Source organism: Lacerta agilis, chromosome 17 (assembly GCF_009819535.1).
Source record: "Lacerta agilis isolate rLacAgi1 chromosome 17, rLacAgi1.pri, whole genome shotgun sequence".
In the NCBI taxonomy this organism is placed as follows: domain Eukaryota; kingdom Metazoa; phylum Chordata; class Lepidosauria; order Squamata; family Lacertidae; genus Lacerta; species Lacerta agilis.
Window position 1 is genome coordinate 17,203,616 of NC_046328.1, and position 19,432 is coordinate 17,223,047.

The 19,432-nt window shown below is 46.8% G+C and overlaps 2 protein-coding genes across 2 annotated transcripts; one reads left to right on the plus strand and one right to left on the minus strand.

Moving 5' to 3' along the window:
• Positions 1-1,244: 1,244 nt before the first annotated feature.
• Positions 1,245-9,471, plus strand: LOC117038814 (zona pellucida sperm-binding protein 3-like). Its single transcript, XM_033135753.1, has 9 exons — positions 1,245-1,314; positions 2,105-2,215; positions 3,036-3,206; positions 3,998-4,178; positions 4,704-4,806; positions 5,270-5,361; positions 6,257-6,351; positions 7,487-7,567; positions 9,125-9,471. The coding sequence occupies exons 1-9, from the start codon at positions 1,269-1,271 to the stop codon at positions 9,406-9,408; spliced, it is 1,164 nt and encodes a 387-aa protein (XP_032991644.1). The 5' UTR covers positions 1,245-1,268; the 3' UTR covers positions 9,409-9,471.
• Positions 9,472-9,788: 317 nt separating this feature from the next.
• On the minus strand, positions 9,789-18,990 carry MTFP1 (mitochondrial fission process 1). The gene is made up of 4 exons (XM_033135752.1): positions 18,870-18,990; positions 13,946-14,073; positions 12,535-12,767; positions 9,789-10,642 (listed from the first exon to the last, which is right to left on the minus strand). Exons 1-4 carry the CDS (start codon positions 18,940-18,942, stop codon positions 10,585-10,587), a joined length of 492 nt encoding a protein of 163 aa, XP_032991643.1. The 5' UTR covers positions 18,943-18,990; the 3' UTR covers positions 9,789-10,584.
• Between the last annotated feature and the right edge of the window lie 442 nt (positions 18,991-19,432).

Consider the following 19,432-nt stretch of genomic DNA (forward strand, 5'->3'; position numbering starts at 1 on the left):
CCAGGACAAAATGGGGACGCCCATTTACAAGGAAGGGAAGCATTCCAGGGAAGCGCAGCCTGTGGTCACTTCCAGACTTTATTTCCGGCTGGGATTCAACCACATATCGGCAGATTCAGGTTGTGCAGCTGTGGTTGACAAGGGATTGTTGCATGGTTTCAGAGAGTTCAAATGGGGTAGATTTGCCTTGAAATGCCAATTAAATCTCTCCTCCATTCCTAGCGATGAAGGAAGTGGCAAGAAAATGCCCTGGTAAGTGTGGAGGAAATGCTTCCTTTTGACCCAATGTCATCTCGCCTCCCTGCAATGGATGAATGAAGGGGTTATCTGGAAGTGCCCTGTGATTGGATCAGCTGGGAGGGAAAACAAGCTAAGTTACTTAGGACTTGCCTGCTGATCTGTCAGTCCCAAGTGAGTTCTCAATGGGACGACTCGGGAAATGATGCACAGCACTGTTGCCTTGGCGTTCTCCGATGAAGAACGTTGAGCTGTACTCAACATTAGTCATACTCTCAGACTCATTGACATTAGTGAACATGGCGAGCTTGGATCCATTCATTCCACCAGGTAGAACTTAGTTTACTGATTGATTGATTGAATTTATATTCAACCCTTTTCTCCAAGGAGAGCTCCAGGTGGTGTACATGGTTCTGCCCCTCCCCATTTAATCCCCCCACAACAACCCTCTGAGGTAGGCTAGGCCAGGCATAGGCAAACTCCGGCCCTCCAGATGTTTGGGACTACAATTCCCATCATCCCTAGCTAAGGGGACCGGTGGTCAGGGATGATGGGAATTGTAGTCCCAAACATCTGGAGGGCCGGAGTTTGCCGATGCCTGGGCTAGGCTGAGAGGCAGCGACTGGAGCTAGGCCATTCAGGGAGCCTCATGGCTGAGTGGGGATTCGAACCCTGGTCTCCCAGGTCCTAGTCTGACACTTTAACCACTACACCAGCACAGGCTGTAAGCATTGTATTGGATATATACCTCCCATGCTTTGGAATTAGGAAGCCTCTGAAAACTTAGGCGTGCAATGTGAGTATACCTAAACCAGTTTACTCAGAAGTAAATCCCTCTGAGGTCTGCAGCTCCACAGGGCACCTGTTATGGATTGTAGCTCATGACTTCAGGTACCAAATTAGGGTTCCTGGCCAATAGGAGACTTGAAACAATCAAGGAAGGCCCAGGTGTGTTTAATTTTCTCTCTCAGCCTATTTAAAAAAGCATTTTGCGGTTTCCCCGTTTTCCTTCCTTGTCTTTCTTCAGGAGAATGATGACTGGCTTCTGGTGGGCGGCTGTGTTTATTGAAGTGTTGGGTAAGTTTCTGGCAGACCCTCCAAGTGTCCCTATTTTCCAGGCATGTCCCTGATTTAGTGTACCCATCCTGGTTTCTGATTTGATCCTGGAATGTCCCACTTTTTTTTAATGTTTTCTGTTTTATGGTGTTTTGTATATATGTTGGAAGCTGCCCATAATGGCTGGGGCAATCCAGTCAGATATGTGGGGTATAAATAGTAAAATTATCGTTATGGAATGGGATGTCCCTATTTTCATCGGAGAAAGGTTGGAAGCTATGTTCAAGAGGGCATGTTGGGGACCTCCTCTATGCTCAGTAATGCTTCTGAACATCAGCTGCCAGAAGCCACAGGTGGGGGAGGAGTGCTCTTGTGCTTGGATCCTGCTTCTGGGGGCTTCCCTTTGTGTCTCTGGTTTGACCACTGTGAGAGCAGGATGCTGTGCTTTAATGGGCCATTGGCGTCATCCAGCAGGTGGACTCTCTTTACGTTTTCAGCCGTGAATGAAAGTGAGGCTTCGTTACTGCCCAAATACGTTCTGAGCAAGGTTAGATTAATAGAGAGAGCATTAAGCTATTTGGTGTACATGGCTGCTACAGTCCAGTTATTTGGCTAGGCATTTTTGGTTCAAATTATTCTGTACCAACCCTGAGGTTCTCATCCAGCCGTTTCTCATGAAATACTGTATTTTGGCACACTTCTCTGCAAAATAGATTTGACCTGAATGTGTTTGCAGTCCAAGAGTGTGCAATGGGTTGAGGGTCAAGTTCTTAAAATTCCTGATCAGGTATTCTGTTCCTTCATTCCTCAGCCATCCAGATTTTGGCCCAAGGAGAAGGCTTGGCTTCTCCAGACACAGTAGGTTCTAACATTCCTCAAGTGACAACTGCAGAGCTGGGATTCTTCAATAGGATATTTCATGGTGAGGTGACTTGTTTAATGTCCAGAATGGGGATGTGAGGCAGACCCACTGGAATTAAGGCTCCAACATTTGCACGATCCTGCCACTTTAAACAGTCCTGGCTTCCCCCAGAGAATCCTGGGAACTGTAGTTTATTAAGCATGCTGGAAGTTATTAGAAGAGACCCCTATTCCCCTCTCAGAGCTACAATTCTCAGAGTTCCCTGTGAAGAGGGATTGCTTGTCAAACCACTCTGGGAAGAAGAGGGTTTTCTGAATACTGAAAATGGGTATCTCTACTAGAGATAGAGAAGAAATTCAATTCAGCTCACGTTTAAAGGCAAATTTACCCGATTTGAACTTTCCAAAGCACAGCCATCTTTTGAAATTAAGATTTCAGTGAATTTTTCGAAGCAGTTTGCTAGCCAAGTAACGTGAGTAAAACTGCATAGGCTACGGTAAGGTAAGCATGGAAATGTGCATATGTTAGAGAGACTAGTGTTTAAAAAATGCATTGCATTAGGGGACCTTGCTTAAAATTATTAAACAAAATTGCATACAAAAATGGGCAGGTTAGGAGAAACACACTAAAATGCTGGTAGATTTTGTTTTTTTTAATGAAAACTGTAGAAATGTGGAGAATGCAACTTGCAATTGGAAAGAACTTGAGATAAACCTAAATGGACAGTTCCATCCACCCCTAGTCACAAATATTTGAGGGAGCATCAGGATCAGTGCAGGAATCCTGGCAACAAAGGCATCTTGGCTTTAGTTTCAGGCTAAAATTTGTGTTGGGAGGTGCCAATGGGCTAATGTCTCTTTCTCTCCCTCTCTATCTCCAGCTGCAAAGGGTCTGGTGTGGAGCAGCGATGCCAATGCCACAGAGCCCACGGCAACCACTTTGCCAACGCTTCCTCGCTCCACGGCAGCCAGCGCAGAGCCCCGCGTCCAGCTTCTGCAAGCTGCTCAGGCCAGTGATGCAAAGATTAATTTCTCTCTGAGAGTGTTGAATGGTAAGATGACTCTCCCACCCACAAGAGTCAACGGTTGCTTCCCTTAGCACCCTGATTTTGGGGTTCAGTTGTGCCATAGTAAATGATTATCCTTCTTAGAAGGTGGGAAACATTGGTCTAAGCCAGTCTTTCCCCTAACTGGTGCCTTCCAGAGGTTGCTGGACTACACTTCCCATCAGTCTTGGCTGGAATGCCTAGCGATCAGGACTGGTGCCAGCCTCCAGAGGGCTGCTTCTCCTCCTCCTCCTCCTCCTCTTCCTCCTCCTCCTCCTCGGTGATCACTTGTAGCCGAGTAAGATTATCTTCCATAAACACGGTTATAACAATGAGTCTGTAAGTAACTGTAGATGCCAATTCTGGATCCGCACGTGGCTGATACCATTGTGGCTAATAGCCATGGATAGGCTCTGCCAGTGGCATAGTGTTGGTTGCTGATGCCCGGGGGTTGCGTGCACATGCATGCCGGATGAACATGTGCTGGGCAGGGGAGCACCAGCCCACCCTCACCACTGACATTGCTGGAGCGACCCTATTTCCACCAGAGTAATGTGGGGATGGGCTGAGCCGCCTGCCCACCTGTTGGGTTTCCAGACTACAGTTCCCATAATCCCTGACCACTGGTCTTGCTAGCTAGTGATGATGGGAGTTGTAGTCCAAAAACAGCTAGAGACCAAAGTTTGGGAAACACTGGTCTAGAGAGCAGCAGGTGGAGGAAGGCAGGTGTAAGATGCTAGGTGTAACATCTGCATGGGCTAGTCTGCACCGCACACAATTTCCAACTTCTCTCCCAGAAGACTTCATTGTTGCGGCTGAACCTGGGGAGTACGTTGAAGGTGCTTTGATCCATCTTGAGGCCAGAGTCCAGGCGAGTCCAGGCCTGTCCCCCAAGCTCTTTGTTGATGAGTGCTACGGCGCGGATGCCCGACCCCACGGCCATTTCAGGAGGGTCTACATATTTGCAGATAAACACGGGTAAGTGGTGTGCCGTTCTGTTAACAGATGGAGAGGGCCTTCTCTGTAGTGGCACCCACCCTGTGGAACGCCCTCCTGTCAGATGTCAAGGAGATAAGTGGCTATACAACCTTTAGAAGACATCTGAAGGCAGCCCTGTATAGGAAAGTCTTTTAATGTTTTATTATGGTTTTATATATGTCAGAAGCCGTGCAGAGTGGCTGGAGCAACCCAGTCAGATGGGCAGGGTATAACAAAACAACAACAACAGTGTTTCAATGTGGTAGTCCTTCCACCCACCCCCACTAAAGCAGAAATGGGGCAGTGTGTTAAAATGAGTTCATCATTTTAAAAAACGCAAAAATATTTTGACAGCGCATTTGGCAGATATCTGATCCAGCAACATCAAAACTGGATTGTGCTAAGCCCCAAGGCAGTGTGGAAAATTGGGTCAAAACTGAAAAATGATGCATCCCCCCCAATACCTAAAAATTGATTCTGGCACTCAAAACCACACTCTTCCCACTTTCATGGTTAACTTGCCAGGTGCCTTTACGGTGATGGCCCCAAAGTCAGGTGGCTCCGTAGAGAAGACTCTGCAATGGTGTTCACAATACCTGCCTTCTTGCTAACCGGCGACTCGGAGGAGGTAGGAATCTCTCTGGAGTAATTGTCTGTGTTCTGGGATGCCGCTTACGTTCTGTTAAGAGACTTCCTGGTTTTCTCGCGTAATTTTCCTCCGACTGCCATCTCCAGGATTCTTTGGGGAAGCTCTTAATTCTTAAAAATTGTTCACAGAGCAAATGTGAGTGGGTGCCTTCTGCAGGGATGCCCCGATGCAGGCTGAATAAAGCACCCAAATACTTTCACTGGCCAGCGTGGTTGTAGTGGTTTGTGTCAGCCTCGCACCCACTGGGTGACCTTGCGCCATTTGCTAAATCTCAGCCTAATGATTAATCTACCTCACAGGGTTGTTGTGAACACGACATTGGGGGGGGGGGAGAACCACAAATACCGCTTTGAGCTCCTGGGATGTAGATGTAACTTGCAAATAAATATTTGTGACAGTTTGAAATCTGCTGCCAAAAAAAAAACCTTCCCTTCTTTTCTAGATCTATATTCATTGCCTCCTGTCAGCATGGAGCAAAGAGACCTCCTCAAGCTTTGGCAAGAAAGCTTGTTACTTTGACAGCTTCTCTTCCAGGTCAGCTCTAAGCCTCTTTTATTGCAAGTCCTTGCTTGACCGCCCCCGCCCCCACCCCCACCCCCACCCCAGAACTAAATTTGTTTAAATGCCTTGCAAACAAAAAAAGCGAGAATGCATTCAATATTAGTTAAATATATGTTGATCACATCCTTAAGCGCTTATTTTGTCTGGCCAGATGTTTTGAAGACATGCTGTTTGGTTTCTTTGCCGTGGTGAATTTGACACAAGAGACAATCGGTTGTAAATCCAATTAGGTTTTTAAGACCCACTAAAATAAATGGGATGGGACGCAAGTGGTGCTGTGGTCTAAACCACTGAGCCTAGGGCTTGCTGATCAGAAGAAGGTCGGCGGTTCAAATCCCCGCGACGGGGTGAGCTCCCATTATTCAGTCCCTGCTCCTGCCAACCTAGCAGTTCAAAAGCATGTCAAAGTGCAAGTAGATAAATAGGTACCGCTCCGGCGGGAAGGTAAATGGTGTTTCCGTGCGCTGCTCTGGTTCACCAGAAGTGGCTTAGTCATGCTGGCCACATGACCCGGAAGCTGTCTGCGGACAAACGCTGGCTCCCTTGGCCTATAGAGTGAGATGAGCGCCGCAACCCCAGAGTCGTCCGCGACTGGACCTAACAGTTAGGGGTACCTTTACCTTTACCTAAAATGAATGAACCTAAATTAGCTATGGCCATTAATTTCAATGTGTTTACTCTGAGTAGGACTAACAACTGGATACAAAAGTGAACTTCTTACATCTTAACTTACTGCATGAGGCACAATTCCTATGAAGCTGCACTGTTTTTAACGGTTGTACAGTGCCTTGGTAATTTTTGTGCAACGATACAGATTCCCTTAACAGTTGCTGCGCGTATTACTTGTAGTGATTTTGTTCCCTTCTAGCTGGAAGAACATAGATGAACCATCCAAGAATTATGTCTGCAAGTGTTGCAACAGCTACTGCCCTTTGGAGCCCCCCACTCCTGGAAGCGAGAAAGGTACCTGTAAGCTAACCTTTGTGTCTAGGAAACTGAAACAATAACTGAGATGCAAGTAGCCAGCTAAGAGGTGGGTGGTGAATTTTTACCATTCACACTGATCTGTGGCAACTAGGAATCTAGTTCAAAACGCATTTTAACGTGAGCACCTTCCAGAAAAAAATTTCTTGAACTGGAACGCAGCTGCCCTTTGAAATTTGCCCTTCTCCAAATTTGGCAGTGAAGTTCTTCAACCAATAATAAATCATGATGATAATAATTGCATATATTATGGGAAGCCTAAATTCTGCCTTGTGTTTCCCAAAGGTATATATCAGGGGTTGGCAAGGTTTATCTTGCCTGGGCTGAATCGGACCCGTGGAGATCCCTCCATGGGCCAGATGGTGCCTTCCCGCGATTTTTGGCATTTGCGCATGCACAGATGTGATTTTTAGCACCTGCGCAGACGTGGTTTCCGGTGCCGCGGAAGGGAGCCTCCACGCTGTGCTGCGCCGGTTTAGCGCAACGCGTGAGCGGGCAACTCGATTTGGGGGCAGCTCATGGGCTAGTCAAACGACCTCCGCAGGCCACTTTTGGCCCATGGGCCTTAGGTTGCTGACCCTTGGTATATATGGTTGGCTGCTGTGAGAGCAGGATGCTCGACTGGGTGAACCATTAGCCTAATCCAGCAAGCTCTTATGGGCTTCTCATTTACACTACTGCAATTTCCCACTTTTTGGATAGATCATATAGTGAGAGCATAGAATTATAGAGTTGGAAGGGACCCCGAGGATCATCTAGTCCAACCCCCTGCAATGCAGGAATATGCAGCTGTCCCATACAGGGATCAAACCTGCAACCTTGGCGTTATCGGCACCACGCTCTAACCAACTGAGCTATCTAGGATAAGGTAGCAATATAGAATTTAATCCTGTGCTACATTGCTGTAGCACCATTGCTGTGTACATGAGCCTTCCACAACTGAGTGCCCTCCTGATGTGTTAGGACTGACCATTGGTAATGCTGGCTACTGGAACTAGGAGGGGAGCCCCAACATTTGAAGGTCACTGGAGGCTGGTACATAAGCAATTGTTGGGTGCCTGCAGGAATCGTAACTTCCCTACCCCTAAAACTCTTTCTCCCATCTTCCAAACAGCATTTTGGGGTGAAGGAAAGCTCCACAGGAGAGTGGTTGGCCCCTTGAGAGTGCACAAGGAAGATGTACCTTGGTTTGAAGGTTGGTTTTTGTGTTTCTCGTTTCTGAATACCTTAGTCTCTTCTGGGGCTGGAAATCGTGCTCCAAAGCTTCCAGGAGAATCACTCAAAATAGGCAGCCCCAGAAGCACTGGTTTAACTGTATAAAGGGCAAAAATCTGCAGATGCTAAGGTGCTGCTTAAGTTTCAGAGGGTGGGTTTCTGGGTTTTTATTTATTGCATTGCATTTTTATTGAATTTGTATGCCGACCTATATCTGTAGATCGCAGGATGGTTCACAACATAAAATCACAATATTAAAAAAAAACCACACACAAAATACATAATAAAAACAAAGACAAAAACCAATAATCCCCCCTCGGACAGCACATTTGAAAGGGCATCAGATGTCAACTGGCCAAAGGCCTGGTTGAAGAGGAACGTTTTTGCCTGGCATCTAAAGGTGTATAATAAAGGTGCCAGCAGAACGTCCCGGTGGGGGGGGGGAACCTTCCACAATCTGGGTTTTCACCGACAATCTGATCTGGGGGCCTGAAATTGTAGTGGACAAAACATGCGGGGAAGATAGCTGCTAGCCACAACAGCTGTGCTCTGCCTTCAAACTTTGGAGGCAGAAATGCTTCTGAATACGAATTGCTGGAAGTCAGAGCGGAGAGGACTTTTGTGCTCAGGTCCTGTTTTCTGCAGGCATCTGGTTGGCCACTGTGAGAACAGGCTGCTGGACTAGATGGGTCAGTGGCCTGATCCAACAGGTGGTTACTATTATTAGGATTTGTTGCCTACAACGTCCGAGGCCCATCAGAGCCAGTGTGGTGTAGTGAATGCGGGTGGCGCTGTGGTCTAAACCACTGAGCCTCTTGGGCTTGCCGATCAGAAGGTCGGCGGTTCAAATCCCCGCAACGGGGTGAGCTCCCGTTGTTCTGTCCCAGCTTCTGCCAACCTAGCAGTGCAAGTAAATAAATAGGTACCGCTGCAGCGGGAAGGTACAACAGCGTTTCTGTTGGGCCAGAAGCATTTAGTCCTGCTGGCCACATGACCTCGAAAGCTGTCTGTGGACAAACACCGGCTCCCTTGGCCTGAAGCGAGATGTGTGCCGCAACCCCATAGTCGCCTTTGACTGGACTTAACCATCCAGGGGTCCTATACCTTTACCTTAGTGCAGCAGATTTAGGATCTGGGGGGCTGGAGTTCAAATCCCGCCTTGGTCAGGAAAACTCACTGGGTGATTGTTGGCCTCAATATCGAGTCTCGGCCTAATCTGTCTCTCAGGATTTGGGGAGGGGTGTGTGGAAATGAGGAGCAGGGAGGGCCACGTATGCCAGTTGGAGGTCTCCGCAGGGAAGATGGGATATCAATGTAATGAGAGGATACTCTATCTATGGCAGGTGTGAGCAGCTTGTGGTCCTCCGGATGTTTGTTGATCTACAACTCCCATCACCCCTGACCATTGGGCCACACTTGCTAGGGCTGATGGGAGTTGTAGTTCAGCAACAGCCAGAGGGCCTGAAGGTTCCCCTACACCTGAACGAGGGCATCTTGCTTAGGCAAAACGGCTCCCTAAATGTCCCTTCTCTTCCAGGGCGATGCCACACCATGAAGACGTTCCTGTTGGTGAGCATCTCCTTTGGGGGCAGCTGTGTGCTGGCGGCCCTCTTCAGCGGGGCTACGATAGCGCTAGGCCTGGCCGTTCTCCGCTACTCCCGCACCAGCAAAGGCCACAAACCCCTGAAGAACCGCAAGGAGCAGCCGTTCCAGACCGAGCTCCAGCTGGTCCTTGGGGACCTGGCTGTCGACGAAGAGGTGGAGAAGGAATCGAACATTGACTACTGCAAGATCAAGAGTGACACGCCAGAGAAGGCCTAACTCTCTAACCCTTTAAAGCAAAAATAAAATGTGTGTTGAAAGCTTTTCTTTTATCACTGTGTAGCTTTACTGCCGTAGTCACTTTCTCCTCCCGGTTGAAGGAACTTCCTCTCCCCTACCCCCAGCCGGAGGGCCACATTCCCTTCTTGGCAACATTGCAGGGGCCACATGCTAGTGGCGATGGGTGGTCAGAAGCAAAATTGGGTAGAGGAATCGGGGCAAACTTTAATTTTTGCGTAGGGCAGGTTAACGGAGTACAGCTCAGTTTTTCTCTTATGCAACTAGTGAGGACGACCACCCTGCTGTACAGGGCATCTGGAGTGCATTGGAGCTCTAGCACTACCATGTAAATGCTGAAGGGGCTCATAAATGGTGCAAGATTCCGAAAGTGGTTTCATTTATTTATATGCCAAAATTCTCACTGGCTTGGGTACACCATGCGTTGGAAGCATACTTTGAGATTCCTGCATTGCAGGGGGTTGGACTAGGATGAACCTTGGAATCCCTTCCATCTCCTGATGCTATAAACCCCAGAGCTATAAACCCAGGATTTTTTGAGGGGTGTCATTCTTTAAACGCAGAGTGTGTACAGTGTCACTATCATTAAGCCAGATCGAAGGAACTACAAATAACCTTTTCAGCCGAGCAGCGGTAATGGGAGCCATTTAAAACTGGCTCTACTTAAGTTGTTAACGGGTTAGTGCAATTAACCACTCCCATTAGCTGGAGGAGGGGCTCACAGTGCAAAATGAACTGTCAGCAGGCTAGTCCACATTACTACTGGGAAACAGCTGCCAGGAACCCGAAACAAAAAAATAAGAGGTTGTGCCTTAAGTACATCCCAGCGCCCCCCTTATCTGGGGTGGCATTGACTTGAACAAGGATGTGAAAGGATTTCTAGAAGGCCACATGCAAGTTCCGTTGGCATGGGAAATGGACCAGTCTCTACATAGGCTTTTAGGACAAGTCCTGAGCTGCCCAGAAGATCCATTCTTGTTGGATCCACAGTACCAAGCTGGATTGGTTAAGCACAGGTTCCACTAAGCTGGATTTCAATATTTTAGAAGTCTAGATAGCATGGAGACCACAGAGAAAGAGGTAGTGGCTTTGAGGGCGGATGATAGCCTGGTTTTGCTATCCGAGGCTCTGGCAGGCCAGGGGAAGGAGGACTTCCTCTTACTCTTCTGTCTTGTAGAGTTTGCGGAGACTGGAGTCCATCAAGAAATCCACTGACCTGCACCAGAGGAATCGGGAGTGGGAGGGGGAGAGAGAGAGAGAGAGAGAGGTAAAGGAATAGTGCAATCCGTAAACCAGGAAGTAAGTGCCTCGGTTTTCAAACGCACCTCAGAAGTCAAACATGAAACGCGGCTTCCGTATTGAGTTTTCTGTTTTAAGTTTTCCGTTTTCTGTACTAAGGCTTCCGTTTTGAGTTTTCGGTTTTCGAACATTTCATCTTCCGGAACAGATTACTGTATTTTTTTGTCTGTAAGACACCCCCTATTTTTGGGGACTCAGAATTAAGAAAATTGGGGGGGATGGTCCAGTGTATAAGACGCCCCCAATGTTTGACATTATTTTTAAGGGGGGGAAACCTAGTCTTATACACGGGAAAATATGATATGTTAGAAAACCAAGGTACCACTGTATTTGTATTTGCCTGGCATTTCCATGGAGGCAAGAAATTACTCTAGGGGATTTGGGGCATATGTGTTGTTTTTTGATGCTCTCGTAGAAAATCTACACCAAACCCCAAATTGACAGCACCCCCCCCCTGCCTCTCCCAATGTGACTGTTATCATGTAAGGAGAATGCACGTCTGAATAAGGATTAGAAGCTGAGCAGGAATGAAACACAAACCTAAGGTAGGCAAACAGATTCTGCAAAGAAGCGACGGGTGGCTACTTTGGGAAGTAACAGCAGAATCGGTCTCTCAATGAAGATGTGTTTCCTTGGGTCTGGCAGTAGGGGGCGCCACTTACTTTAAAAAAAACCAGTGAGAATAGGACCTTAGGGCAGGACATTCTGCATCGATCAATCAAAGAGAACACAATGTCACTGACACACTCTGGGCATAATGTTTATTTATAGACAGACTGAATTCTTGCCCAGGGATCGAATTTATTCACATCGTTTTACTCAAGAGAACACAGAGACACAATTTAAATGAGAGAAGTGAGGTGAGGGGTGAGATACCCTATTTTGAAAATTAATGTCCCAGTGTGAGATTAAATAAAGACCCATTTCTGACATAATTCCTGTGTTCCCTCTAAGGAATGTTAGTTTGAAAAGGTGGCTGTTCAGCCATGCTTATGTCAGAGTACTTTGGCCATGTTCACACCACACACTAGAATGCAACTTTAAACAGTCGCAGCTTCCTCAAAAGAATTCTGGGATCTGTAGCATGTTAGGGGTGCTGAGAGTTGTCAGGAGACCCCTATATTCCCCTCGCAGAGCTGCAATTCCCGGAGAGGTTCAACAGGCAACCCATCTTCTCAGGAAACACTGGGAATTGTAGTTCTGTGACTCTTTTTTATATTATGGGCGTTTGTTCTGTATTATTTTGTTAATACTATTGCTTAATACAAGTTTGTCATGGCCTTTGGCTAGAACGGTAAACTTACGAACTGAACGTGAGGGGAACAGGGGCCTCCTCACACCTCTCAGCACAAACTACATTACCCAGGATTCTATGGGGGAAACCGTGACTGTTTAAAGAGGCACCGTAGTGCTTTAAATATACGGTATGAATGTGGCCTTTGTGACATTTAAAAGGTGAGGCCGTCTTAATCACTACTGTTGCAAAGCAAGCTGCCCTTTCAAGGTCACCACCTCAAATAACCTTTCCCAATCAGGTGTTTAGGGCTAAAACTCCATTCAACCCCAGCTGGCAGGCCTGTAGGTCTACTCCCATCAACCCTAGCATCTGCTGGTTGGGGCTGATGGGATTTGTAGTCCAAAATGGCCCCGGTGCCTGGGGCTGATGGGATATATAGTCCAAAATGGCCCCCTGTGTCTGGGGCTGATGAGGGTTGAAGTACACAGCACCTAGCAGGGCTTCAAGGTTGATACAGCTCATCCCTTGCATTTAATCCTTGGCTGTGCCCAAGGGGTGGAAGTTGCCCGTACCTGTCGATGGGTTTGATGATGAAAGGAATGGCCGAGAGTCCCACGGCAGTGGTGGCCCACTTCCTGACCGAGAGAGGCCAGTGCGTCAAGCTGGCCATGAGGTAGAGTGACCCTGCGCAGATGCGGTTAATGGTGAAGCCAGGAATGGCCACGGAAGCCAGAGCCTGCCATATGAACGTGTCCACGACTGCCACTGCGGCATGCCTGCTCCTCCCTTTGTCCACGGCCTTCGCCTGTCAATCAGAGGAAGGATGAAAGTTGTGTGGACTTAAAACTTTCAAAACCAAAAAAGAAACTGACCATCTCTTTCAGGTTTCCCATCCTGCCCTTTTTCCAAACAAGAACAGTGGACCCTCCGGATACGAATTAAATTCGTTCCAGGGGTCCGTCCGCAACCTGAAAAGTCCATAGGCAGAGGTGCTGCTTCTGTGCACACGGCGAAACTCGGAAGTATACACTTCCAGGTTTGCCGCGTTTGTAACCCGAAAGTTGCGTATCCAGAGTGGGACGTAACTAGAGGGTCCACTGTAATTTAAAAACAAAACACCTAAAACCTATTTTACCCATGTGCTTGTTAATTGCTTCATCTTGAAATGAAAGGAGGTATATAAATTATATTAATCATTGTTTTCATTTATTATTTATTTCATAAAATCCATACATCCCCTCAACTGTTTAAACAGAAAACCTCAAAGCAGTTTGCTAAAAGAGTAAAAGAACGAAATCATCAGCAAAAACAATTAAAAACAACTATTTGAAACGATAAAATATAACTGTGTTTACCTCGGGCCTGGAGGCAACATTCAACCCTATCTGAACTCTGTAATTTTTATTAAATTTTCTGTTTTACATTTTGGAATATTCATTTAAACAACCTTAAAATATCAATGACTCCCCTTCTTCTCTTTCCATGGTTCATTTTGCATAACATAAATCCCTGCATATTTTATATAAACTAAACCATTGGGTATTCCAATACTACAGCCATCAAAACTTATTTACACTGTTGAATTTATCTGAATGCTGCCCACGTTTTCAAATAAACACAATTTTGCTGCATATATTCAATAAACATTTTCCAATCTTCTTTAAACGAATGTTCTCTTATTCTTTATGTTAGGTCTGCAAGCTGCACATATTCCAACATTCAACCCTATCTGGCCCTCAAAACCCTCCCCAGACTACATTGGCCTAGTTTTGCAATCTAAACATTTTTTTTCCTGGATGGAATGAATCCTTGATTTCTGACAACACCTCTTGCTTCCCTGATGGAGGACAGAGAGGAATGTGTGTGCACGAAACAGCTTCATATACAAAGGGAAAATCTTTGCTCCACTACCAGCATGCGGCCCCCAGAAGGGAACGTGGCCCTTGACTTGAGAAATGGTTTCGCCCCCTTCTCTGTACTCACAGATGCCGCCTTCTTGCCCTTGTCAATTGCGTCAGCTGCCACATAGGCAGTCGCTACGCCGTAGCTGGCCCACACCAATGAGACGGGCACGATGGCCCGGAAAGACTCACCGACCTCGTTGGCGTAACCTGTAACGAAGGTCAAAGGTCAGCAGGAGCGCCAAAGCCCCTCCCACAGCCTCTAGCTCCGCCCGACAGGGAGGAAGAGTCCAATAGTTGTCATTACTTTCAAGAGTTAATGTGTCCGCAGCCACTAGTGGGGGGGGGGGGAGAGAAAGACTCCCAACTTCTCTCGCTTTGTCTCTACTTTGTCATTTTAATTAAGGATGCCATACATCAGGAACTTCCTGGACATAACTAGCGAAAATTGTGCCTGGGCGGAATTCTGGAATGGTAGTCCATCTCGGAAGTGTTTTTAGGCAATTTCACAAATAAATAGGTAAAAGGCAAAAGCTTCAACAACTTTTGTGTCCGGATTCAAATACGGCAGCCCTATTTTAATCCACCTGTCAACAGTTGGAAAGATGACAAGATACCTACGAAAGCAGACTGGCTGATGAAACTACTAGATTATGCAGAGGTGGCAAGATTGACCGGGAAAATCAGAAATCAGGAGGATCAAAACTACAATAGAGAATGGGACAAATATAGATTGCATTTAAAAGAACACTGTAAACACTTGAACTCTTTGGCATGCTTTAAATAGCTCTTGCAATGTCACAAAGACTTTGGATACAATGGAGGACTGAAATTTGGATAAATTTATAATACACAGTTGACATTGGTATTTTAAGAATCCACAGAGGGGAGGAGGGAAGTCCTAAGATTCTGAAGAATTTTAATATTTGCAAGAACTTTATTTGTGTGAATGAATTTGTATAACCAAATAAAAAAACTTTGTAAAAAAAATAAAAAAAAATCCACCTGTCAATAAAACTGAAATATCAAGAATGAGATCCATTCAGCTCCACTAAATCTAAGCCACAGCATATTTTAGTAATATGGGATGGAAAGGGAGGGGAATGGCTTGTGCTCCATCACTGCCTGAGGTATGTGAGGTTACAGAATGCGCACAAACATCTTAATTGTGTACTGTTTACAAGAAGTGTATAGGAGCAGAATTTAAGCAAGTCTTTTTAGTTTAAACTTCAATGGATTGCAGTTAACTGGGTTACGGTTTGGGGGACCAACCAACACCAAGCCTGGTATATGATGAACGTATCCTAAAAACTGTCGGATGGGATGAAGCCAACCCACCCAGCTCATATATTACATTAAGTATTTATTTATATCCCATCTTTTCTTGAAAGGAACTCAACACACTTCTCCCTCTCCCTATCTTACCCACAGAACACCCCTGCGAGGTAGGCTTGGCTGAGAGTTGGTGATTGACCCAAGGTCACCCCGTGAGACTTCATGGTGGGGATTTGAACCCTTGTATTGCAAGTCCTAGTCCGGCACTCTAACCACTACACCACACTTCTTCCTTCCAAGAAACTCAACAACGTCACGCCAAAGTTTTATCCTCCAAATTTTATCCAACGGGGGGTGTTTGACCTTGCAAGCACCACCAGAAAGACAAAAGCAAAACAAATGCATTACTGGCAATAACCTCCACCGTCCGTTTCGCTCCCGCGGGCCTGACTGCCGCAGCTGTTCCTACGGGATTAAATTTCGCTGTGCTGCAAAGAGGGGGCATCAATGCAGCCATTTTGTGCCGCTTTCATACTCTTCAGAGGACGCACCCTCCGCAGTCGCCTCCTGATGCTCTAGCAGAGCCCTTCCCAAGGTCCAGAGAAAGTCACCTTGGGAGCTGCCTGCCGCCCGACGCAGCAGAAACTTCCCAGCGAGGGATCCTGCTTCTCAAATATCACTGGACGGAAGCTGACATTTCATCCTTGAAGCTTGCCACACCACCACCACCACCATGCTGCCCAGTTTTTCACCCTGTGTTCCTGGCGATTTTGAGCTGTGACTTCAACAGCTGTCCAAGACCCTCAACACAGGAAACTGCCTTGCATAGAGTCAAAACACATGTCCATCTAGCTCAGTACAGTGGTACCTTGGTTCTCAAACGCCTTGGCACTCAAACAACTTGGAACCCAAACACTGCAAACCCGGAAGTAAGTGTTACGGTTTGCGAACATTTTTCGGAAGCCGAACAGGCTCCGTTTTGAGTGCTGCGCTTCCAATTTGAGTGCCACACTTCCGTTTTGAGTGTTACGCTGAGGTCTGTCTGTTTCTGCTATTTATTTTGTGTTTGTTTTTGCGTGGTTTTTCTTGTTTTTGTGACTGTGTGGAACCCAGTTCAGCTACTGATTGATTGATTGATTGATTGTGACGCTGCAGTACATTGTTTATTGTTTTCATTTTATGGATCAATGGTTTTGTTAGATAGTAAAATTCACATTAAATTGCTGTTTTAGGGTTTGTTTTTAAAAGTCTGGAACGGATTAATCCATTTTACATTACTTTCCATGGGAAAGCTTGCCTTGGTTTTGGAATGCTTTGGTTTTGGAACAGACTTCCGGAACGGATTAAGTCTGAGAGTCAAGGTACCACTGTACTGTCTACACTGACTGGCAGCAGTTTTCCCAGCCGGACTTGGGGAGATTTAAGCAAGGGCTTTCGGCACATAAACTAGTTGCTCTGGCCACTAGGTCAAGAGGTACATGTGACATTTGGTTGTGCAAAGTTTTGTCCCGCAGTCGTCTTTAAAGACAAGGACACCAAAATATAGTCTCAGAAGCCGTGGAACCCCAGCAGCAAACCACTGCAAAGTTAGAGGAGTAGGAGCTGCTGCAAATCTTCTATTTATTTATTTTTTAAAAAGAGTCAGTATGTTTATTGGTTAGAGTGCCAGACCAGGACCTGGAAGACCAGGGTTCAAATCTCCACTTGGCCTTGAAGGTTGATTTTGGACCAGTCACAATCTCTCAAGCTAACCTACCTCGCAAGACTGTTGCGAGGATGAAAATGGGGGGGGGGGAGAGAGAACAATATATCTCACCTTGAGCTCCTTGGAGGGGAAAAGGGGGGATATAAATGCAGGAAATAAATAAAAATACTCTTTTCTTTGAAGATAACATCATTTATGTAGCAATGATACAGAACAACACAGAAAACCAAGGGGATCCTTAATTATTTCCCCACATTTATTATTATTATTATTAATTTTCTATTTAAAATCGCTGTCCTCAACAAGAGGAAAAGCAACTTGAAAGGACAGTGAAAGATTTTAACAGAGAAGCTGTCAAGAAAGTTAAGAAGCCTCTTCCCCTTTGCAGTGCCCAATTGCCCACTGGAGACGGCAACTAGGAAGGAAGAAGAAATTGAATTTTGTTTGCATTTCTGTGAGAAACAACTTATCAAAATATATAGCAGATGTACAATAGCTATAAAGAGTTTATCTGGAAAGTTATACTCGGCTGCATGTAATGCATAATTTGGACTTCAGATCATGAGGTTTGTACCCAAACGCTTATGTGGGGAATGTATTTTCCCTGTTCCATTCTTTAAAAATAAAAAATAAAAAAATCTCTCATCCTTGGGCTCCACAACACATTTATTTATTTATTTATTTATTCATTCAATTCATATCGCATCCTTCCTCCTGGTGAAGGAGCCCATGGTGGAAAATGCATCAATAACAACCAACATATAAAAAGAGTTTAAAATATTCTCTCAAGCAGTGATTTCAGGGTCGCCAGGAAGAGTCTCTTTCTGCCATCAAATGCCTGGATCTAAACTGGGATGTTTCCAAATTCCTCCTGGAAGTCAATAACGAGAGGGGAAGATGTGCCTCACCAGGGAGGGCATTCATCAAACAGAAAACTGCCGCTCAAAAGACCCTACCGTGCGTATATGCCAGCCAGACAAGGCCTCCTCAACCTGCCAATCATAGTCTTGGAGATGCCCACTATCTCGGTGCCTGGTATCTATGAGAACAATTGTCCCCTGTGTATCTTTTGTGTTGAAAGAGAAGCGTGTAAGCTGTATTCTCATCAGCAGGGAGGCTTAAGACTTGCAGAAGCTCTTGTAGACTTGAGTGTGGATCCTAGGCTAAATATCTTCCCAAAAAAAGGTGCCACAAGACTGCTTGTTGGGTTTTGTTGTTGTTGTTGCTCCAAACTAAAGCCACAGTCCTAACTCCACTTCCTTGGGACTAAGACCCACTGAATTCAAAAGGACTTACTTCTGAGCAGTACACAACTGCCCTGCTGGAAAGTACCTTCAGGGAGGTGATGGTATGCTGTTTTATTGTATTTCTATCCCACTTTTTTTTCTCCAAGGAGCTCAAAGTGACAGACATGCTTCTCCCCCTCCTCATTTAATCTGCACAACAGCCCTGTGAGGTAGGTTGGATTAAGAGGTAACTGACAGGTCCTCAAGGTCACCCAGTGTGCTTCATGGCTCAAATGGGGAATTTGAACCCAGATCTCCTTAGTTCTTTACCTTGAAATACACCATCATTGCCCATGTATACTCTACCTTTCAGGGCATTATTGTGCCCTGAAAGCTAAACATCTATTATTAACGTTATTTCACCGAAAGGTATAGCATTAACGGCGCTTAATGGCGGTAAATCTGGACAAGAGTTGCCAACTTCTTTCCTCGATGGAACTCTGCTGTGCCTAAGAAGGCGCAAGAGCTTGAAGGCACAGGAGCCCTGGCAGAAAAGCAGTTGGCAACCTCCGCGGCCCAATCCTGAGAACAGCGTTCCTTGCCTTTTACTCCGATCAGTCTCCGCCGTCCGATTTCCACCCCCCGTCCCCCGTCCCGTCCGCCAACTTCTTGTTGAAGGCAGTTCCAGCGGGGAAAGCGCTCTTCCGCCGCCTGCGGGCTTCCTCGAGAGTAAATTCCCCGCCCTTAACGGAGGCTGGGACTGCCGAGGAGGCGCGCGGCGCGGCTTTGAGGCCACTCACCCAGGTAGCGCACCCACGTGTCGCGGTAAAGGTCCGGCGCCGGCGGCGGAGGCTCCTCGGCCGGCGATCCCATGGCCGGCTACTCAAGGGCGCCAAGGGCAGTAGCAGGAATGACGGGGATGGGGGAAGAGTCCCGGGCGGGCGGGCCAGCGCAGGCCGGGCCTCCTCTCCAAAGCGCACCGCAGGGCGCACGGCGCCGCGGAGCCAGCGGCCAACGGAACCGGGCGGAGCCGAGCCCAGCCGGCCGAGCCACCTCCCCACTGGCCGCCTGGCCGCGGAGAGGGGCGGCCCCAAAGGAGGAGGAGGAGGTGGAAGGCTGCCTTGCCTGCCTACCGCCGGGGGAAGCTTCTTCCCTGCCCAGGAGAGCGCGCGATCGCGCGGGGGGGGGGGGGGACGGACCTCGATGGTGGCTAGGTGGCACTACCTCTCCGCCTCAACCTACCTCGCAGGGCTGTTGTGACTAATAATAATAATAATAATTTATTTGTATCCCGCCCATCTGGCTGGGTCTCCCCAGCCACTCTGGGCGGCTTCCAACAAATATTAAAATACATTAAAATATC